Source organism: Protomyctophum bolini (genome assembly GCF_963924005.1).
Source record: "Protomyctophum bolini genome assembly, chromosome: 13".
Classification (NCBI taxonomy): domain Eukaryota; kingdom Metazoa; phylum Chordata; class Actinopteri; order Myctophiformes; family Myctophidae; genus Protomyctophum; species Protomyctophum bolini.
Genome location: NC_137874.1, coordinates 9,614,887 through 9,636,443, shown reverse-complemented (window position 1 = coordinate 9,636,443; position 21,557 = coordinate 9,614,887). Strand labels below are relative to the sequence as shown.

General features: G+C 41.6%; 2 protein-coding genes across 2 annotated transcripts in view; one reads left to right on the top strand and one right to left on the bottom strand.

Moving 5' to 3' along the window:
- The window catches only part of sec24a (SEC24 homolog A, COPII coat complex component), a 32,066-nt gene extending 26,317 nt beyond the window's left edge, over positions 1-5,749 (bottom strand). Inside the window, exons 1-2 of the mRNA XM_080780971.1 lie at positions 5,313-5,749; positions 605-1,315 (exon numbers count right to left, since the gene is read on the bottom strand). Coding sequence (XP_080637097.1) covers positions 605-1,315; positions 5,313-5,385 — 784 coding nt within the window. The 5' untranslated portion in view covers positions 5,386-5,749. The remainder of the gene's footprint in view (positions 1-604; positions 1,316-5,312) is intronic.
- A 1,608-nt stretch (positions 5,750-7,357) lies between these two features.
- Positions 7,358-17,957, top strand: sar1b (secretion associated, Ras related GTPase 1B). The gene is made up of 7 exons (XM_080780952.1): positions 7,358-7,513; positions 10,329-10,404; positions 13,289-13,408; positions 13,653-13,718; positions 14,409-14,512; positions 14,895-15,026; positions 15,525-17,957. Exons 2-7 carry the CDS (start codon positions 10,347-10,349, stop codon positions 15,639-15,641), a joined length of 597 nt encoding a protein of 198 aa, XP_080637078.1. The 5' UTR covers positions 7,358-7,513; positions 10,329-10,346; the 3' UTR covers positions 15,642-17,957.
- The last annotated feature ends 3,600 nt before the right edge of the window (positions 17,958-21,557 follow it).

Here is a 21,557-nt window from a genome sequence, read left to right as displayed (position 1 = left end):
TTTATTTACTTCAAGCACCGAGTTAGTTTTTGCCATGATCTTTTGTTTTGGTAATCTCAGGGGGGGGACGGACGGGGGGGGACAACACATTGGGTAGAATTGTCAAGACTGGAGTATGGTCACTGAGAAATCCAAACGATCTTTGGCCTGTAGGCGTACCAAACCAGAGTCACGGAGAAAGCTCAGATAATCATATGAGACTCCTCCATCACCCTTTACACAAGCAAGTTTAATCTGCCACCCTTCCGTTGGAGGTTTTTCCACCAGCTTTCAACAAAAGATATTATAGAAAAAAGATAGAAGCGATATTAAATAATTTGAGGCTGAGATCATTAATGCGAGACCGTGAGCTCCCATTTCATTTCTTGCTTGCTTCCCTACTGCTCTCCGAAAATTCCGGTGACAACGCCATCAATGACGAGGTGTTAATTGTACATCTGTCTTAATGTATGTCTATAATTGTATTGTACGGTGGGGTGGTGTTCCACTGTTTTTACAGTTTACTGCTGCTGTAAACCAAAATTGCACCCCTTGGGGATAATAAAGCTTTATACTTTACTGCAATTAAATCAATAAAGCAGTGACACATTGGCCTGTATCCTACCTGGCTGGGTGTATCCGTGGAGGGTGGACGAGGGCAGGCCTGGCCCTGGGGGATGCGTGGCGCTGTGTGGTACAGGAGCTGCCGGTGCCGAGATGTACCCTGCCGACGACGGCGGCGGGGCTGCCGAGCTCGCTGCCGGGTGCACGTGGTTACCCATGAGGACGGGGGCTGGCGCGCTCATGGGAGGGGGCGCCCCCATGGCTGGGGGTGCAGGCCCGTAAGACCAGGCAGGAGCCAGGGGCTGCTGCTGAGGGTTTGGGTAGTAGCTATTGGCAGACACAGCGGGGAGCGGAGGAGGGGTGGCCTGGGCAGGGGGCGGAGGGGTTGCCTGGGCAGGGGGTGGTGGAGGGGTGGCCTGTGGCATCCGTGGCCCCGGGCTGGCAGACTGAGGAGGGGTATGGGGCTGCGGACCTCCCATTAAAGGCCTGGTTAGCAGTGGCTGACCTGGAGCGGCCTGGTAAGAACCGACGGTGGGCCCGCCGTGGTAGGAACTGGCGGGGGGGCCTGCCTGGTAGGAAGTGGCTGGGGGGGGCATGGGTTGGTAGTTGCTGGCTGGCGGAAAAGGCTGGTAGCCGGGTCCAGAGTTATAGAGTCCAGAGGCAGGGGCAATGGGACCCTTCGCCTGCATTGGGTTGTATGGTGCCTGCTGAGTCATGGTGTATCCTCCAGGCCCAGGGGGCTGCTGCAGTGCCATGGAGTTCTGTGAGGGACCTGGAAAAACACAACGCTTTGTTGTTATTACCACTTTCAAGGTTCGGCGCCCGTTATTTTCCAAAATAGTTAATCTACAAGCATACAATGTGAGCTTCTACATGGTGAACGGAGATTCTTTACATATTTTATTTTACCATCAAAGTCCAATAACAAATGTTCATTGTTCAATTTTGCCACGCTGCCATTTAGACTGACTTATACAGTTTCCAAATGGTGTTTGAAGCACAGGCCGGAAAGAGTGCTTTTGAACAGCAGATGGCATTTAGTATTGACCGTAGTGTGTGAAATGAGGTTTGTAAATAAAAAGAATAATTGAGTCAGATCCCAATACTCAAACTTCCATCCTTGTGCTCTCCACTTACATCGTTTCCTTGCCTCAGATCAAGGAGAGGCAAGGACAGGGGAATCGATCTGGTTCTCTTAAGGAACGGGAGAGCTTCTCACTCTGTCAGCATCATTTTGAAGCGACAGCAATTACTTATGTTATGACATGCCACACAGCTGGATCGACGGTGGACCAATCTAGAGCCCCGGAGGGTTGTCACAGGAGGAGAGAGTGGCAGGAAAATGTATACGTCACACATTGGCATTCCTAAGAAAAGAACCTGACGAAGGATACACTGATCCTTGCTCCAAGAAGCTTGGCGAGCCTCTTCTCTCTTTGCTCGACTCCTTCAAAAGTAAATTAAAGCTGCACTATTCCACTTTCATGTCCTGCCTGAGATACGAATGCGGGTCCCCTGAGCATTCGCCGTAGAGCTGATTTTATTTTATTTTTTACCACTGAGTTAATAGAGCATGAATGCTTGCTCAGGACATATTGCTTTTTGACTTTCAGGCTTTGACATTTGGGACGCTTTCAGGTCACACTGGACGACGGAGGAGGCAGAAATTTGAGTATTGGGATTTAGCTCTTAAATACACAATAAATGAGCATTGGACTGGACTCATACAGTAATCAGGTGACTGACTCAATATCTGAGGAGGAAACCCTTTACCTAGATTTTAATGCACTAGCCCTAACCGTACAGCTGTCTTGTAGAAAAGTTAAAGCTCTATATTCCAGTAATAATCATTGCCAATTTGACATATTGGTAGCTACACCACCGGACCCAACAACACATTTCACTTCAGAATGCACTTGGACTGGAATTGAAAAACACCACCACCAGTAGGCTCAATTTAACCTATATACTTTGTTAGAAACTATTTGTTCCGCTTTTTCCCCTGACAATTCTCTTAGGCAGAAATAGTCGATCTACAAGCTAAGCTATAAGGTGAACTGTAGATATACTATTTTCAGTCACCAAACCTATTTTCGCTGAAACTTGGCCTACGAAGCAGAATTAAGAACTATGATTGGTTTCATTATAGGAGCTGCCTGAGAGCCTAGTAAAAAAAAAAGCAGTTATGCAAGTGTGTCAAGTTACGCAGGCAATTAATTACACAGTAAAAACCTGATTGTTATATTATCCATTTGTAATACAGAGGATGTAAAATGTTACATTTTGAACACTCCGAGTTAAATGAACACTGAGGATTTTGTAGTGTAATACACATCGTAAAACAAGATATACTGCTGTCCACTACATTACAGTTCAGGTAGAGTGAAGTGGGATTAGAAGACAACTCTTCTCAATGACCGAAGATGAAGGACACATAATCCGTCTCAAGAACTCATCCCTCCTAAGAGCAAGGAAGCTTGTCAGCCCAAGCTCTCGTCCAATGAGACGCCAGTCGGACTGGGCTGAGGAATCCTCTCCCAACCACAATTCAGCTCATTAACCACTTAAGCTCTACAGCAAAGAAAAAGCCCATCTACAAGCTCACAACGTGTCACGATGCAACGCGTTGTAGGCTTGTAGATCGGCCAAAAATATCTTTTGAACATTTTGAACCTATGACATGCCCAAAATAGACACTTGGTTGAAATAGGTAAACTGCAGGTGAAGGCAAATGAAGCCTAAATTTCTATGAATTCCAAGAAGTTTGTGCCGGCCTATACTTCAGTCAAAATGTAATCTGTGCTAACCAAGGTATGTGCACTGTATTTGATACTGGTCAAAATTAGGGGGGGGGGGGGGGGGAATCACCAAAATGATTAAGGGTTAGATTGACAAACTTTCATATTACTAGGCTACTTGTCTACTACAGCCGCTGCAGATCAGCCTCTCCTCTTTAGCGTAAATAAAAAGAACGTTTTTGCTACTCACCAAAACAAATGCGGGTTGTGTCATTAGAAAGCCTACTTTCCTTAGTGGACGCACTCTTGAGTCTGAGCCCCCCACCACACGTATAAACTGTACTTTTCACCAGAGGAAAAATATCCTCTATGGGGCAATTCTCTGGGCAATATTGGTAGAAGTGGAGTAACTAAAAGTATTTTTATTTCGAAGGAAACAAAATCCCCTTTTGGCTAAAAAGTACAGTTTATACGTGTGGTGGGGGGCTCATAGTGCGTCCACTAAGGAAAGTAGGCTTTCTAATGACACGACGGCCTTTGTTTTGGTGAGTAGCAAAAACTTTATTTACGATAAAGAGGAGAGGCTGGTCTGCATTCATGCAAGCGGCGGAAGTTGAGAGTAACATAGCTCTAAATGAAACGCATTAAGCTATGGACCAGAGCTACATTAGACCTGTACTTTTACTTTACCATTGAGTAACTAATTCTAGATTATCTTCCAATTTTATTCCATATTGTTTTCAGATAGAGTAGAGTTCAAAGAACACTGTTGGTGCAGAATGGCCCAATGACTCAAGGAGATAACAGATTACAGGTGAATGCGATGAACTCTTTAATAGTTCTTCAATCACAAGTTATTATCAATACTAGTTAGTACAAACTAGTACTTACAGTGCGTGAAAACAAAGACAAGTTTAAACTGCCTCATCTTCACATGATAAGAAGAAAAAGAAGCCACACAATCAGTGATTAAACTGTATCATAACTCATAACTGTCATAACTTTATCCCGGTATTCTTGAAAGCTAAAAAACAGCCATACACTATGTGTCACTTTTATCAGCATTCTGAAACTGACCTAAAGTCACCGACTTGCTAACGGATCATGAAGGGAAAAAAAGTTCTCTGGCAACAAATCTGGATCATCCCCAACATGCCACATGTACAGAGAGAATGCAGACAACAACGCACTGGGCTTGTAGCATACTATTGTAGTAGGCTGCCAATCAGTATTGCACAACAATAAAGTAATTTGAGTTACTCATATCATTGCTATGGATGACATGACATCATAGATTAAGAATCTGTCGATGAAGGAAAAAATGAGATTGAGTCACAAATGTCACGGGACCAAAACCAGAAGAAACAGACCCCTAATTGTTTGCTTTACTTAGATTCTGATCACAGCAGCTCTTATGATCTGTGATTCTTCTAAGTCTTAGAAGAATCACAGTCACAGATCATACCTATAAGAGCTGCTGTGATCAGAAGAACCACAGATCAGAATCACAATCACTGTTTGGTGCTTCAAATAGCAGATATACAAGCTTGCACGTCTGCGATTTCAGAGTACTAAATTAAGCTCGAGGGTGACAGAGTGACATTTTGCGACGCCGGGCGTTGTTTGCCTGCTACCTGTTGGCTTAACCATGAACCCACACTACTCCGGTCTGTCTTCAAATACAATCAATCACGAAAAGGGAAAGTTGGCGCTAGCCGACATTAGCTGTCCCGGTTATCGTGTGGCTAAAGTTAGCTTCCCCACTGACTGACCCACTGTCCCACTCAGCACTAAATGGCTAGAATGACGCCCGAGCTTAGCCAGGTTGCTAACAGGTTGTTGTTGGTGAGGGTGGGTCAGCAGAAGGCAACACAGCGGCGGTGTTGCTTGTCGAAAACGAACAGATCTACAGGCTCACAACGGATCGCGTTGTGAAGCCTGTAGATCTCTGTTCGTTTTTGAAAAGTGACACCGTAGTGGGAGCTAGCTAGCATCGCTCGTTTAGCTCCAGAAGTCTCCTCCATTGCTCACCGTTCGCATACGGCTGTCCTCCTCCACCTCCTCCTCCTGCCCCGTTCTGGGAGTTGTAACCCGGACTTGACATGTCGAGGAACAACCCGACACACACACACACACGCCTGTCTTGGTTTGGTCGGTGTAGCTGAACCCAGCTAAGCGGCTAGCCTGCTGCGTCTGTAGTTTAGTTAGTTAGTTAGCTACTTTAGCTAGCTAGCTCGCTAACTGATGATGATGAAACCAGAAACGACGGAACAAAAAAACGGGTCCTGTTTAGTTGGGTATCGGTGTCGCATACATCACAGGACCACCGTGGGCAGTGACGCCATTATTCCTCCCCGGTTGGGTGGTTCGGGTTCCGTTGGGGTGTTATTGTGTGTGAGTGACGGGTGGAACCAACAGGCCTCCTCGTCAAGATGTGACACACTTCTCCAATCCAATCTCCTTGCTTCTTCTTCTACTACTTCTTTTTCTTCTTCCACAGGAAGTTACTTGGGATCACCCAGGAGCAACCGGATCTCACGCATTTATTTATTTCATGTGTATTGTGTATGCGGTTTTTTTTAACGAGTGTTCTGTTAAAGTATCTGTATTTTAAAACCTCGTCTTTGGGCCATCATTATTATTGTATTTTTTAATATGCAAATGTAAAAATGTAGTACACAGTACACTCGAGTGTCTGTCGCAAATAAAGTTTGGAATAGGGAGGGAGGGTAAAAAAATACCCTCCTCAAGCATGCGCAGTATGTACACGTGGCACTTCCTCTGCGTGTTCCCAGGAATGTCAGTGTACTGGAAACAAGTCAGGAATGAAGAAGGCATGATTGTGTGCTGGCCTTTTTCTCATTTACTGGCTGTTTGTTTGCTTATTGATTCATTCATCAATAAAATGCTCTTGCGACATCACAGGGCTTAAAACCAGAATAACGGTCCAGTATAATACATTTGAACAAGGTGGACCCTCTTGTAAACAAGTGTAATGCTTAATTTGGTCGTCCACTCACAGTTAACAGTCTTTGTATTGAGTTTGTGCTTGTGTACTGTAATTCTGCAACTGTTAATAAATATATATATATCAATCAATCAAACCACAGCAGGTAAATTATTTCCCACCCACCACCATAGACAGGCAAGCAAGGCAAGCCCCTCAATCTTTCAAGATGTGGTGGTTAGAGAGACCCCAATTAAGTTGTAATACATTTAAACTGGCTGTGGCTATGTAAAATAATGAATTACAAAGCCATTAACAAAAATGTACAAATGTAGGTGTACAAACAAGAAGATATAATTAGAAAATAAAATGAAAAATACATACAAAAAAGCATTCATAAACAGGGGTAATATTTACTACAACATAATTCACAAACATTACTTCAAAGCATTGTTGTCAGCTTTCTGTTGGTAAAAATGTATGTGCACGGAAAAGGGAAAATATATATATTTTGTCTGTGTCCACTTGCTTGCTTTCATGCATAAAATATAAACTAGTATATATGATGTGGTACTCTTCTGCCACCAAATGTGGAATGACCTGACACCACTGGCTTCTTTCAAAACAGGCCTGAAAAACATCTATCAGGAGACCTGAGACCGTGGTGTCATTTTTTCTCCTTTGTACGCGTTTTGTATTTGTTGTTGATTATTATTGTGTTATTTTTATGCTATCTTGTTGATTAATTGAATATAGGACCACAATGGAAACAAGTCCCCAGTGGTGTTTTATCCTAAATGTCTGACTGTACCCGTTTACATTTCTACATTTCTGATTAATAAAGTATTCAATCAATTAATATAATATATAAATATGTAACAAATACATATATATTTGTTATATATATATACCGATATGTATTTATATATATATATATATATATATATATATATATATATATATATATATATATATATATATATATATATATATATATATATATATATATTATAATATTTTATTGATTTAAATTTTTTCATGTGATGTGGTTTTTTGTAACCCTGCCCGGAAAGCTCAGTGTGAAACATAAACAGGAAGGGCTTGTTGGACGATGGGACAGGCCAGCCATTGCAGTGTCGTGGCTCAGTAACAAAACACCGAGGAGGCACAGCGGCAGCAAAAGACCTGCATTTGCGGACTCTCTTTTTGATCCAGGGACCCCGTTTTTCATGGTTTACACGAACATCTCACCATTTGAATTCATCTATCTAGACGTAATCAACGGGTAAGTTTGACAGACACACCATCGAAAAGAAGAAGTGAGAAGAGGGGAAAGGAGAGCGTTGGAATTGAGACACATCGGCATCTGTGTGTGCTAGTAGGAAACGCAGCGGCTAACGATGCTAAGCTAACGTAGCTCCCGTCAGGGCTAAGCAAAAAAAGCTTAAAAAATGTATACTCCATCGCTTGCCAGAAAGAACAGGTCTATGCGACGCGCTGTTAAACTGTAGGTACGTTCATTCTTGGCGAGTGACACCGTGGTGTGATCACGGAGTAAATGGAGTTTTAATGATTTAGCTAACGTTAACTTAGCATCGCTGCTGGAGCCTGTTGATGCAACGTCGCCTGTATGTCTCTTGCCTGGACAACATATGACACGTAGCTACTAGCTTCGTGCTAACGATGGCTAACTGGTTAGCCAGCCTCACCCTGTCTTCTTTAGATAATGTTGTCATATGTTTTTTTTTCTCTTTTCTTTTTTTTCTGGTATTGCGTAAATACAACTGCCATTTTTAGATCAAGCCAGTCATCGTCCCCAGATTTGACATTTGTTTTCCTGAGGAATATTCATACAGAGCATTGTGTTGATAGCTTTAGGTTAAAGACAAACCTATCTGAATCTAAAACTTGCCTTAGTTTGACAGCCGTGTCAGTCAAACCATAATCATTAACGACTAGTAGCAAACGCTAAATGAATCAATTAGATAATTTCAACCATAGTTCTGATAGTAATTTCTGTTTCTGTTGGTGATTACACACACAACTTGAATAACTACTGTGTAACAGTTGTTTTTAGTTTGCATAGTTAAATATGATTAAATTATCCCTGAACTCAAAATGGCAAGAAAATGATGTCAAGCTGCTGGTGGGGGTGCTGAAGCAGCCAGGAGCCAGCACTGATTTAATCTAATAGTGTAACATTATTACATTATGGTAATGAAAACAAACCGTAGCAAAGTGAATGTTTGGGATCCTACCCTCTGATCTTTGTGAGTTTGGCACTGAAAAATGTTTATAAAAACGATCAATTTGGCTGAATGGCTTGGTATATAGTTTGATAATTGGTGTCTGTCGCTATTTAACTAATGAACTTTTGACTGTCTTTAATGTAGTGTTTGCTTTGTATCTGGTTTTTGGGGCAAGTTCAGTTTCTTGGGTAATCAATACGTTTTCACTGTTAAAACACCTGTTGAAAGCCAGTGAAGTGAATGATTTGAAACATGGAACATTACATTTTATTTAACAAGGTCTGTTGTTTGCTCTAAAAAGTTATTACACATTGTCGGACAACCTATTGTCAGATAAACAACTGTAAAGTGTATGTTATGAGGTCAGATATTGTGTGTGTTATTGTAGGCTATGAATATTGTAGTTTTAGTTTTTTGTCAACTCAATCTGGCATTGACAGCCAACACGTGTGGGGAACCCCGGCCTCTGGTGCTGGCTCACAGCATAGCGGCACTCAGTCAGCTGTAGCGCAGACGGCATGGTAGGCAACAAGTTGAACCAGAGCGCAGCCTGCTGCTGACGTGTAGTTCTTGACCTTTGGCTGCCGTATACTTTAGCCCTGGAACTGTTTGCATGTTGTTATGCAACCAGGCACACAGATTGTGCCTAGCCTGAAATGTTACGATGCCACCCTAGCTGTCACAGAAGCAGATGGTGAAGAAGGTGAAAGTGTCAGTGTGTCTGTCTAGTATGTCAAAATGACAACTGACCCGATTCAGAACGTTGCTTCGGCTTAGGTTGCTTTTTTTCCTGTGGCCTTTGACTTTATTTCCCCATTCGTAAGAGAGAGAGAGAGAGGGCAGTACTTCTGCCTGAGACATTTGATCACATGCGGATCATACAGTGGAAGAAGAAGCATGCTGCCATAAGTGCCATGAAAACACCAACATTGCACTTTGCAGTGTTGCATCTGGAAAGACTAGTCAGTCATAAGTTTTGTTACAAGTGCAACTGCTGATTAGGTCCATCCATTTCTACAAGAAGATGTGACTCGAATATTCTGCATTTTCAATGCCCTGGCTGCGGACAGACCACCACGTGTACACACACACACACACACACACACACAGTCAGTCAGTCTCTCTCACACACACACACACACACACACACACACACACTGTGACACACACACTTCACAGTTATTAGAAAAAGGTCACAGTTTGTGAACCGTGAACATTGATCTGAACTGCCTGTTCTACAGTCTGAAATATCCCTACTGGAACAAGATTATCCTGTACCATAGACTGTTACTAGGCGCTGTCAGTTCTCTTATCACCTGTTGCTACAGTCTTCCAGATAGGCTGAGCAGAATAGATCTCCGAACTGCTGACAAAGCATATGTATGAGGTCCATGATGACCGGCACTGATTGGGGCTGTGATTGGTGTCCCTATGTGATCTGCATTTTGATGACAAAATGAAACCGGTTTTGTTTTCTAGTCTCTGGCGGAATTTGTAGAGAAATTCAGCTGTAAAGTAACCGACTGCCAGCGAACAATTTGTGCCTTTTTGAAGCAGAGAGAATTATGCAGTGTGAGTGAGTTTACAGTCAGAACAGGTTTGACTGAGCATAAGACAAGATAACACAAGTTTACAGTACATTTCAAGTTGTTTTCAGAGTTCTCCTCTCATCAGGTAGTTGGTCTCATTTACGTACTAGTAGGACAGGTAGTGAGCCCAGTACTGCACTGCAACTGCCTCAAACCACATCACTTCGAAAGTGCGATATCTCTGCCTAATATTATTTTTGTAATGTGTACAGTACTACAGTATGCATCTTTTCCATCTTACCTATTTTTCTTTTCTTTTCAGGACTCAACAGCTCCGGATATGTCCTTCATATTTGATTGGATTTATAGTGGTTTCAGTAGCGTACTGCAGTTTTTAGGTGAGTGTCTTTTACGCTTCTAACAAAATTGTATTTCTATCCAAATGCCAAGTGGAATATCTAGTCTACTCTATATTTAGCCAAAGTGGTGTCACTTAAATTATTATGCAACATCAGAGCTTGTGCAGTGGTAATTCTAGAGGTCTTGATGCCTGCCCTGATTACAACTTTTCATAATCGCACAAGAGCTAGTTAAAAAAGGTTAGGACCACGGTTCTCCCTTACCTGCTGCTCCCCAGGTGTACAGTGAAAAGGTGAGCGCCAGTGGTATGGTGTCATGCACAATAGTAGGCCTTGTTCCTTGGGACCGTTACCCATGTCGGTCCCCTTGTGGTATTAAGTAGAGTTTGTGCAGGTGTTGGCTTACCGTACGTTCCACTGATCTGAAACACAGACAGATAATGACACTTCCTTAACGGCAGATTTCATGGAGGAAAATGGAAAACTGCCTTTTTAGTAGGGGTGCGACAGTAAATCGGACTAATTGATTACAAATGGTAATAATAATTAATTGATCTACAAAACTCACAAAGTGTCTGGATGCAAGCTTGTAGATCGGCTATCTTCTGTATTTCTCCACAACACAATTGTACAACAACGTAATGAAAGTAGTTGATCCAATGAATGGAATTGGGGTTGTGACACACACGCGCGCTGTGAGCTTGTAGATCGGCTATTGCAGTGATTTAAATTGATTGGGATACTATATTAACACATTTGGCTCGGGACCCCTGGGGTTACCCGGACCCCACTTTGAGAACCACTGTTCTAACAAACGCAATTGGCCATGCCCATGCTCGGATCACAAGGAGGGGGTCCTGACCCGTACAGGATGGTCGATGCACCTGTTCCAACCGGGAACAGAACTAGGAGGGGTAGCGCGCTCCTCTGCACACCATAACGTGTTAATAATCGGCTCCCGTTGAAAGTGAAACCTTTACCGTAAGGTGAAAAGAAGCAGCTGGCCCTTGCCAGATGTGGTTGTGTACCCCTTCCACAGGCTAAACGGTAGCCGGGGCTGGAACACATTGATTGAAGTTCTCAGTCGCCATGACTGATCCCAGTCATTCGGATGCCATATAGAATTTAGCATGTCTTGTATGGAAGTGTATCATGCACCGAAAATAGGCCATCTTGTAGATGGCCTATTTTCTGTTATTCGCCGTTTTAAGATTAAAGAGTAATATTTAAAGTGGCTAAACTAGCAATAGAATGCATGTTCAATCGTGGGGATCGGGACTCGAACCCGCGACACTCTTGTCATGTTGGATTACCAGTCAAGGTGACTGGACCGCTAAGCCGGCCCAGGCCAAGTTTTCAATTGTAAGATTTTATGTTTGCTATAATCCGGGTCTTGGTCATCACTGTAAACTAGCGAGCATAGCTATAAATTGTTCTTTGGACCATTGACATGTTAAAGGCTACCAAGGGTTGAGGTTAGGCTACCCACAGAAAAAAAAAGCAGTGCATGGCACTATAAGACACTTTGGAATGGATGAGACTGCCCAGTGCCCACCAAAATAACACGCGTGAAGTAATAAAAAAGAAATGCCTCCGAAATGCTGCAAAACACAATTTCCGCACAGGCTTGTTACATTTGTCTGTGACAGACTAAATCCAAGCTCATACTACTGGACATTGCGTAAATGCGTAGGGAACGGTTGAAATCTGATCATGAGCGGTTATCTGAAAAGAATATCCTGTAGTAGCGCGAGAGTTTCAAATACCCAATCTTTGTCATTAACCCATTTTGGCCTGACCTCGAAATTCTAAATCCTCCAGTTTTCTGAAATAAATATTGTCACGATTTAAAAAAAATAGCAGACCTACAAGCTCGTAGCTCGCCACTCGGTGGCGCGCTATGAGCTTGTAGATCTGCCATTTTTCAATAGCTAAATTATAACATAATGTTTAAAACACCAAAAGGGGTTCCCGCCCAAGTGGGATGGTAGAAGTGGCATGCGGCGGAGAGACCACTACAAGGAGACGGACGTGAAGTGAATGAGGACCATTGACATGATGACCAATCAAAACAATCTGTTGGACACTACAGCTGAGGGCTTTTCCAATATGTTTTGTGTCAAGAACACGGCGGACATATCGCAACAACTTGACCAATTTTAAACCGGTTATTATTTACAACCTGCTTCCACAATTCGATCATCGTTAGATGAGATCACGAGGCGCTTCATTGCTCGAGCTAGATTTGAAATATCTTGAAGTATGAGCTGGGTGGAGCAAAATTGCGTGGTGATTTGGTAGCTCTACTCCCTCACCCCCAGAGACCACTGCTCTACTTTTGAGTGTCGGAGCATGTGGAGGTGCTGCAGAGCAGTCGATCCTGCTCACCCTGTCAGACGGGTATAGCTCTGTCACTCTGCTCCAACGATCAACCATGACGTACTCGGTATCTATGAAGTATGACACGTCTTGACAGCAACCGCTGGAACACAGAGGTAGCATTATGCTGACTGATGGTGGGAAACACCCCTTACGAAGCTCTTTCATAAACCCGTCGTACAGAAACACGCAGAGGAGATGTTATCGACTGCTGAATATACAGTATGTTGTACCGGTATGCATGTTATGCCACCACTACCAGAGGTGTGGCACTACGGCATGAGAATGGCCACCTGGTAGGGAATGGATATAATAACAGATCGGCGCGCCTTCATTTATATTCCAATATGGTGCAGCCTTGATATTGAAAGAACGTGGAGCGAAATTGTAAAGAGGTGGGGAGCTAAATTAAGAAAGATAAGCAAAGCAAAAACAACCTACTAGTTCCATTACATAATAGTTGATACGTTTACATTTACACGGACAAAGTTTGTATTTTGCTATATTTTCTGAAATGTTGCCTGGTGGTTGTTTTTTTTTCCAGGACTGTACAAGAAATCGGGCAAGTTAGTATTTCTTGGACTGGACAATGCTGGCAAGACGACGCTACTGCACATGCTCAAAGATGACAGATTGGGTCAACACGTGCCAACTTTACATCCCAGTGAGTTGGTGCTTAATTTACGCCTGTGCCACACACAACTTGCTCACACTCACTCAACACTGTTAAAAGCCATCCGTTCCAACGCTACGTTAGATTTGTGCCATTTAATCCCAGATACTTTCTTTCTGCAGTGCTTTAATGATCACCAACAAGTGACTTGAGTTGAGATGAAAAGACACTGGATTCAGTTCACTCATGCTTTCCTTATTTGTGTTTGATGTAACCATACTGCTTTTTCTACCAGCCTCGGAAGAGCTGACCATTGCTGGCATGACCTTCACTACATTCGACCTTGGAGGCCATGCACAAGGTGCGTGACTGTGTGATTATATATGCATTTAGCTGTCGTGTAAATGGTGTTTTAACCACCTACACCAGGGGTTTTCAACTGAGTATGAACCAGGGACCACCACCCTGACTGAGAATCAACCTGGGGACCACCACCCTGACTGAGAATTAACCTGGGACCACCACCCTGACTGAGAATCAACCTGGGGACCACCACCCTGACTGAGAATTAACCGGGGACCACCACCCTGACTGAGAATCAACCTGGGGAACTTTCCAAACCATTAGAAATCTTTTGGCTATAATGACATGACATGACATGCCCGAACATACATATTACCTCGGCTGATGCCAGATGTTTGGGTCATATGCCAATCCCAATTTTCGAGTGACCTGTCTCGATGATTACCAATGTTTTGACCCATATTTCTTTTGACACATTTTTGTATCAATTTGAAAAAGATTTTATTAAACACCTGAGACATAGGCATTGGTTTTTATTGTTGAAGATGTAAGCAACAAGCAACAAATGTATTGGTCGGGCTCTAATATATATATATATATATATATATATATATATATATATATATATATATATATATGCGTCATGTAGAGGCAACTGTGGCCTTTTAGGAAAGAGTATTAGAATGTCTGACACCACCACACATGCACCTGCTTTGTTGTTTAATTTTGATTTTGTGTGTTCACCCAGCCCGCAGAGTGTGGAAAAACTACCTCCCTGCCATCAATGGCATTGTCTTCCTTGTGGATTGTGCAGACCACCCCAGATTGGCTGAGTCCAAAACAGAACTTGATGTAAGCATTATTTTTTTCTTCTTCAGTTTAACTAGACAATTTGCAATTCTGGGCAAATGTGGTTGCTAAGGACAGTAACTATGTATTGACCCACATGACGTCACAAGGGGCGGAATAATATAAAACATTGTGGGGTTGCTTCATAAATATAGTCGGGCAGTCTGGCTGCCCTGTTAACACTGTCACCCATCTGAAAGCGCATCTGAGTCAGAATCAGTGCCAAACATAAACACCTGAAGTTTTGATAATAGTTCTTTATTTAAGGATGGGTTTAGCTTAGGTCATGCATTGATCGTCGTTTAGTTGACTATAATAGCGTTGCTTCCAGCCAGTGTGGTTACTATGCCAGGCAGTAACGGTTTGTTCAACCTCCCACTACCAGGCACTAATGACGGATGAGACCATTGGAAACGTGCCTATACTGATCCTGGGCAACAAGATCGACAGACCAGAAGCCATCAGCGAGGAGAGGCTGAGAGAGATTTTTGGATTGTACGGACAGACGACGGGCAAGGTGAGGAGGACATGACAACACAGCTCCCCAAAAAGTACATTAGGGGTGTAACAGTTAATCGAATTCATCAGTTATTAAAAAAACAATCGATGCGTTTAATAAAAAAAATCTATTTTGAGGGGAAATTGAAATCGCTTTTCCTCCTCCAAATCATTTTTGCCAGTTTGTATCATACAATAAATCATTGTCTTTCTGTAAGTAATCAACTGGGGAAGTTCCATGGTGATTACTTAATTACATTTTGACCTATCATACAGTAAATAAATTTACTTATTGATCCTATAAACAATTTAATATAGGTATGGGTTTACCCACTCAATTCGTAATTAATGCTCCAACTTTGGGGCTCTGGTTCATGGATGTTGAACCGGGCTGGTTCAACCCGTTCCGTGGCCTAAATGTATACCAAACACGTGGTCTTTAAAATGTAAATGTTTGAGAACCACAGATCTGAAGATGTGTGTTTTTTTTTCTCTTCCCCTCCGCCCTCCTCATCAGGGCAACATTCCCATGAAGGAGCTGAACACGAGACCACTGGAGGTGTTCATGTGCAGCGTGTTGAAGAGGCAAGGCTATGGAGAGGGCTTCCGCTGGCTCTCCCAGTACATCGACTAAAAAAAAAACCTGCCAGCACCACCACCGCCACCACCATCAGGGGGCGCTAAAACCGACCACCCAGCCGCCCGCTGCCGCCACCAGTACCACCATACTCAGCCCCATGTTTGGTTTAGAAAAAGTCTGCCTCCACCATCAGAGCAAACGATTTAACGTTGAACCCAATAGACTTTTATTGGTCGAACATTTGGTCAGACACACAAACAAATGTACCAATACATACATGCATATTCATATATAAACGTGTGTGCGCACACATACACACACACATTCATTTCTCTTTCATTCTTTTCCTATGAGAATAACATAACATAGCATTGATTTCTCCAGCAGAGTGCCGTGTGCAAAATCACAGTGGTGATTTATTTTCTATATTGTTTTCCATTCTGTTTTTCTTTTTTTGTCTTACTTTGTCTACTCTGCCTTCTCCTCGCCATTTCTCCTCGCCATTTTGCCATCTGTTGAGTGTGATGAATGCATTCTAACTGTAAATCTGTACACGATACTATTGATATAGCTCCACCTCCACCATCACCACTTCGTTGACACGTTTTGGGTCAGCAAGAGAGCCATAATAGTCGTATGTTGCAATAGTTTGTTTTGTTTTAAACCAGAAAGAAATGCAGACATAGTATTTAATCAAGGCATTTTCTTTTTGTCTTACTTCCCCTTCTTGTATTCTAATTTTCTTTTTTACATGGTTTAAATAAACCACCTAAATACAGCTCCCATCTATTAAGACATACTGCGGGCTGTTTGGACCATTTATTAAAATGGAGTTGTCCATTTATCTTCATGCATTGGAAATGGATCCATTTGAGATTTTAGTTCTTTTTGTCACATCAATTCGAACTATATACTTTTGGGCGGGGGGTTTCTATTTGTGGGCAGGCATTGAAGAATTGGAAGTGGTCGAAGTCGTCTTTGATCTATTTTCCTTTTTTAATTCTGTAAAGTGGTGTGAGGAAAAGACCATCTCCAAAATAACTGAAGATTTGTAATGCAAAATGATATTGGCTATAACCTTCTCAGCTCTTGTTGGAGTTTGAAATTGTTTAGATGGCACAAAACACAAGGAATTCAAGAAATCGGAGAGGAATAGTAAAGATGATATTTAACTGAACAAAATCATGATAAAGCTAGCTTGATAACATGCAGTACGGAAATGAAAACAAGTGGGTTGGCACGTTTTGTGACATCTGGTATAGCTGTCAATGTTAGAACTCCATCTTACAGATGTGTTCCCTAAAAGCAAACCTTTCACAGGGTGACTAGTGACCAAGTGTAGATAACAGAGGACATAGTCCCTTAACGGGAACCGAGTCGGACCATTAGTCCCAATGTCTCTGACACGCTGTCTTTGCGATGGAGTCACATCAAACCAGGCACCATTTTGTTTCCTTGCTCACTAGCACAGCACTAGTAGTCATAGTCGGTGTGGTGACATCTAAATTCAACGTATGGGCTAAAACTGGATGGATACGGAATTGGGCAATTTCAGAAACAACGGCACTGCAGAATCAATGGCAAGACTTGACGTCGGTCCTTCATTATTGGGATGGTTTTTCGGGATTGGTTTTCAAAGCAGTGGGTGTAGATTTGTACTGTTATAGCCCATATGTTGAATGTGGGTGTCACCATACGTATTGGTAGGCAGAGATGGGATTGTCTGGCTGCAAAGGGAGTAGCACAGCTCTTACAGTACCTCATGGAAATGGAACTTGAGTTTTTCAGAATTATTAGGGTCTATTCCATAGTTTGGATTACACTCCATCCACTAAGCAGCACGACTTAAAATAAAAATGGCCTTAATCAGTTGTCCCTTTTGCTCTTGCTCGACCATATAGACTGGTTTAAAAGATGACATTTTATTTGCCAATTGCTGCTTGATGGGTTGGATAGATGCCAAACTGCAGTGGCCCTAATGTTCCACTGAGTCCAAAGCTGCCTGTGAGCAAGACACCAAACGGTTTTATGTGACACCTCCCACACAACAGCATGTATCAGGGCTGGGCTAGTTCCAAGAATCCTATAAAGAAAGGGACCATATATATGTGAAATGTACATGAACACCGTACATGGATTTTTTAAAAATAAGCGGTTCCCCTTTGATCTATGTGCATTACTGAAAAAAAACTATTATGCATGCCTTGTTCTTTTTGACTTTTAATGACCATTACCCGAGTACATTGAGGGATTCAAATGCCAAAACTTGTTACGGATTTGGAAAGCTAACCCTTTTCTTTCTTTTATTTTTAAGAAATGGAAAAAATCAAGAATGGAATGGCGTGTAATACACTTTCTGTTTCTGTCCCATAGTGTCTCTTTAAGCCTTATTTATACTTCATTGTACAATGGTGTCTCGCGCTGAAAATAGATAATAGAAGCTGTAAGCTTGTAATATTGGCTATTTTCTGCACGGGACACCGTCATACGGCAGGACATAAATTAGGCATTATTCCCTCATGACTACAATGAGCTGTTTCCGACAAGCGAGGGCCTTGCTGTTGTTCGCATCATTAAAAAATTGTAATAAATGTTTGCAATGAATAACAGGCTTAACACTAGTCCCTGATGACTTATTTTTGGTCATTTGTTATATTTCTCTTACATGCGGAATAGGAGGGGGGGGAACCCAGTGTACTCTCTGCTGCCCCATCTGGCGGAGTCAGATTAGAATATTATGGGACATGACAAAAGTCTCCTGTGTTAACAGTGGTTCGCAAGCAAGAGCACATATTTAACCACTTATAGCCCTGGTCCCTTTACAGTAGGCTATACTTGTAACGCTAAATAACAAAAGCAGCAGCTTGTAGATTTGCTCTTTTTTAATGTTTGACAATTAATTCCACCTGTAATGATGTGGCATGCGTGCCCAAAATGGGTACCCCGGAGTTAAAGTGGTTAAAGACGGTACAATTAAATGCTGGACTAATGTGAAAATAAACGCAATAATTTGGCACTCTCATAAACAATAAATATGTTACTCTTTGTTTGAACAGATAAAACTAATATTGAGAAGTCCTACAGTAAATAAAGGTTTATAAGGAGAGTAAGAAGCCCATGGTAAACTCAGCCAAGGTCCTTGTAAACACAAATTGTATATAGGCTATATTTCATTTCACAGTGAGACGCTTAAAGAGCACTAAATATAACGTGTTGTGTTGACGGCGAGACATTTACAATGTGCATTTATAGGTCATATCAAATACATTCAATACAACACAACTAGCAACATAACTCCACTGTTGTCAAACTGCTTGGAGAACATTTCACATTAAGTCATTTCCATATCCCTTTTTTCTTTTTAAGCAAGGGATATTATTGTCGAGGTATACGGATAATGGATTTGTATGTAAATAGGTAGCGCTGGTCCATAGCTCCAATGTGTTAAATGCAACGCATTAGAGCTATGGACCAGAGCTAGTAAATAGGCTATCTGAAGTTGTCCACACTACCCTTTGGGCTTCATATTAGTACAGTGGTTTTCAACAGGTGGTCCGTGAAGATATTGCATGTGGTCCCTGACCATGCATTTAGTAATGTATAGCAAAGTGAAGATTTTGTATTTTCTTCTAGGGAGCAGTTGAGCTTTTGTTCACTGCTCCGTGGATTGCGTCAATATTGTGAGTTACTGGGAAGTCTGAGGTTAAGAAATTCCACCGAAAAGGGAGTTAGAATCTCAAGAAGAAGGGTACGTGTACCAGCTTGCCTGATTGAGCCATTATCATTAGGAAATGTGTCTGCTCTATCAGTACTGAGTTTAATGGAAGGTTGGATGAAGTAATGGAATAAGGGTTTTTATTAGCTATTGAATCTAATATTTTCTTACATTTGATGGACTTTTGAAATACTATATTATTTAAACATTTTATACATTTAACAAAAGGGCATTTTATTTATATTTTAAAACATTTTCCCATGGACCATCTGCAGGCCTATTCGGTGTGCCATCAGTGTGTATAGCTATAGAGTATAGACCATAGATAGACTGTAAAAGGTATAGACATGGGATGCGTTGCATAGCAAGTGTTGTTACAAAAGCACTAATCTGAGCCCATATCCCATCCTAACACAAGGTGGTATATGATCCAACTCAGGGTGGTGGTCTCTCACAATCAGTTGAAAATCCCTGCATTTAATAGTGAACCCATTATGGTGAACAAAGTCATAGAAGGAAGGCACTGTGCAATCTAGACCTCTAGAGGGCAGCCTTGACATGGAGAAGAGTGACTTGTAGGCTTTCCAGCACAATTTGAATGTATCTCCATCTTCACAAGTGCTGAAGGAAGTACTCAAATGCTTTTCAGTAGCCTAAACGTATAGCAATACAACAATGTGGAAATACTATGGTACAAGTATAGTATTCAAACTTTATTGAGTAACAGAACAAAAATAATCAAAAAATATACATACAGTAGGCCTATATAAAGTTAAAGTACTAACATTTTTCAAAACAACAAGCTCACAAATTTGAGCTTATAGATTTTCTAAGAGTCAAAGTATAGACCTAATAGGCATGGATTAAAGCAAAATAAAATCTCACGACTGAGAATGTTGGTACTGTATATGGCCAAGTATGTGTGATTTATGAATCGTTGTGAAAGGAGCCTCCACTCCTAAACAATGAACACAATAGTCACAGTTCCTGCTGTTCTATACAGCCAACCCAAAGGTGAAGAAAGCACAGACTGAGGCTTTAAAATTTAAAGCCTCAGTCTGTGCTTTCTAAAGTTTAAATCTTTCGACATTATTAAGATGGCATGGAAGAGGTGTCTGGACATATTGCTAGTTTAACCACTTCAAATCATCTACGGTAATCTTAAAATAACCAAAAATAGACTATCTACAAGCTCTCACTGCCTCATTGAGAGCTTGTAGAATGTAGATAGTCTATTTTTGCTGTGCAACATGCTTCCGTAGATGACATGCTGGCTTCTATGGAATCCAAATGATAAGTATCATCTAAATCTGCAATGTATTAGTAAAATAACATTTCTAATAATTGTAGTGGAGTAAAAAAAGTACAATATTTGCCTCTGAGATTTAGTGGAGTTTAAAGTATTACAAAATGGAAATACTCAAGTACAGGACTTGTACAGTTACTTTCCACCACAGTAAATGCCATAGTGGTTTGACTCATAGGAAAGCAATGTTACTAGTAGTAAACAATGTTAAGATAACATATTTGATGAGCAGAGCATAGGCTATTATATCTTTATTTAGTGTGGCAATCTTTACCTCATATCTGAGTCAGAGTGACTTGGCTGTGAGTCGTCCTCCCACAGCCAATTTTAATATACGATACAATTTGGGTGGTTGTATTTGTTCTTGTATTTGTATACGAGTATATGTATTTGTGTCTATAGGTTGGACCTTTGATACGATCTTGTTTCTGTTTTGACAGAAAACCTGAAGGTCAGCATCCAGCTCCAAATCCAGGGCAGAACAGGAAAGCTACATATAGTGCAGCTTTAATTCAAGTACTAATTTGAGCAGCTTTCACTTGTAGCTGAGTAATACTTGATCAGGAATATCTATACTTTGACTCAAGTAGTATGATTTGAGTACTTTGTCCACCACTGGTCACTCAATTCAATTCAATTCAAAGGGCGTTATTGGCATGAGAAAACATACGTTTACATTGCCAAAGCAGAAAGAACAATACAACAATACAGCAATACAATCAAAACAAAAATTATGTACTTTGAAGGTCAGAATCTTCAATAGATCAACTTCTATGTACCAAGATCACTCAATGCAGGTATAGTGCAGGAATATACACAATGATTAGTCTTTAGGGTGGTTGTGTTCCATTTGATATCCTTCTCCCATCACAGCAACTCACAAATCTTGCTGCTGTGTTTGCACATTGTTGTACTTCGCCCAGCAGATATGGGAGTTTTTTGTCATTGG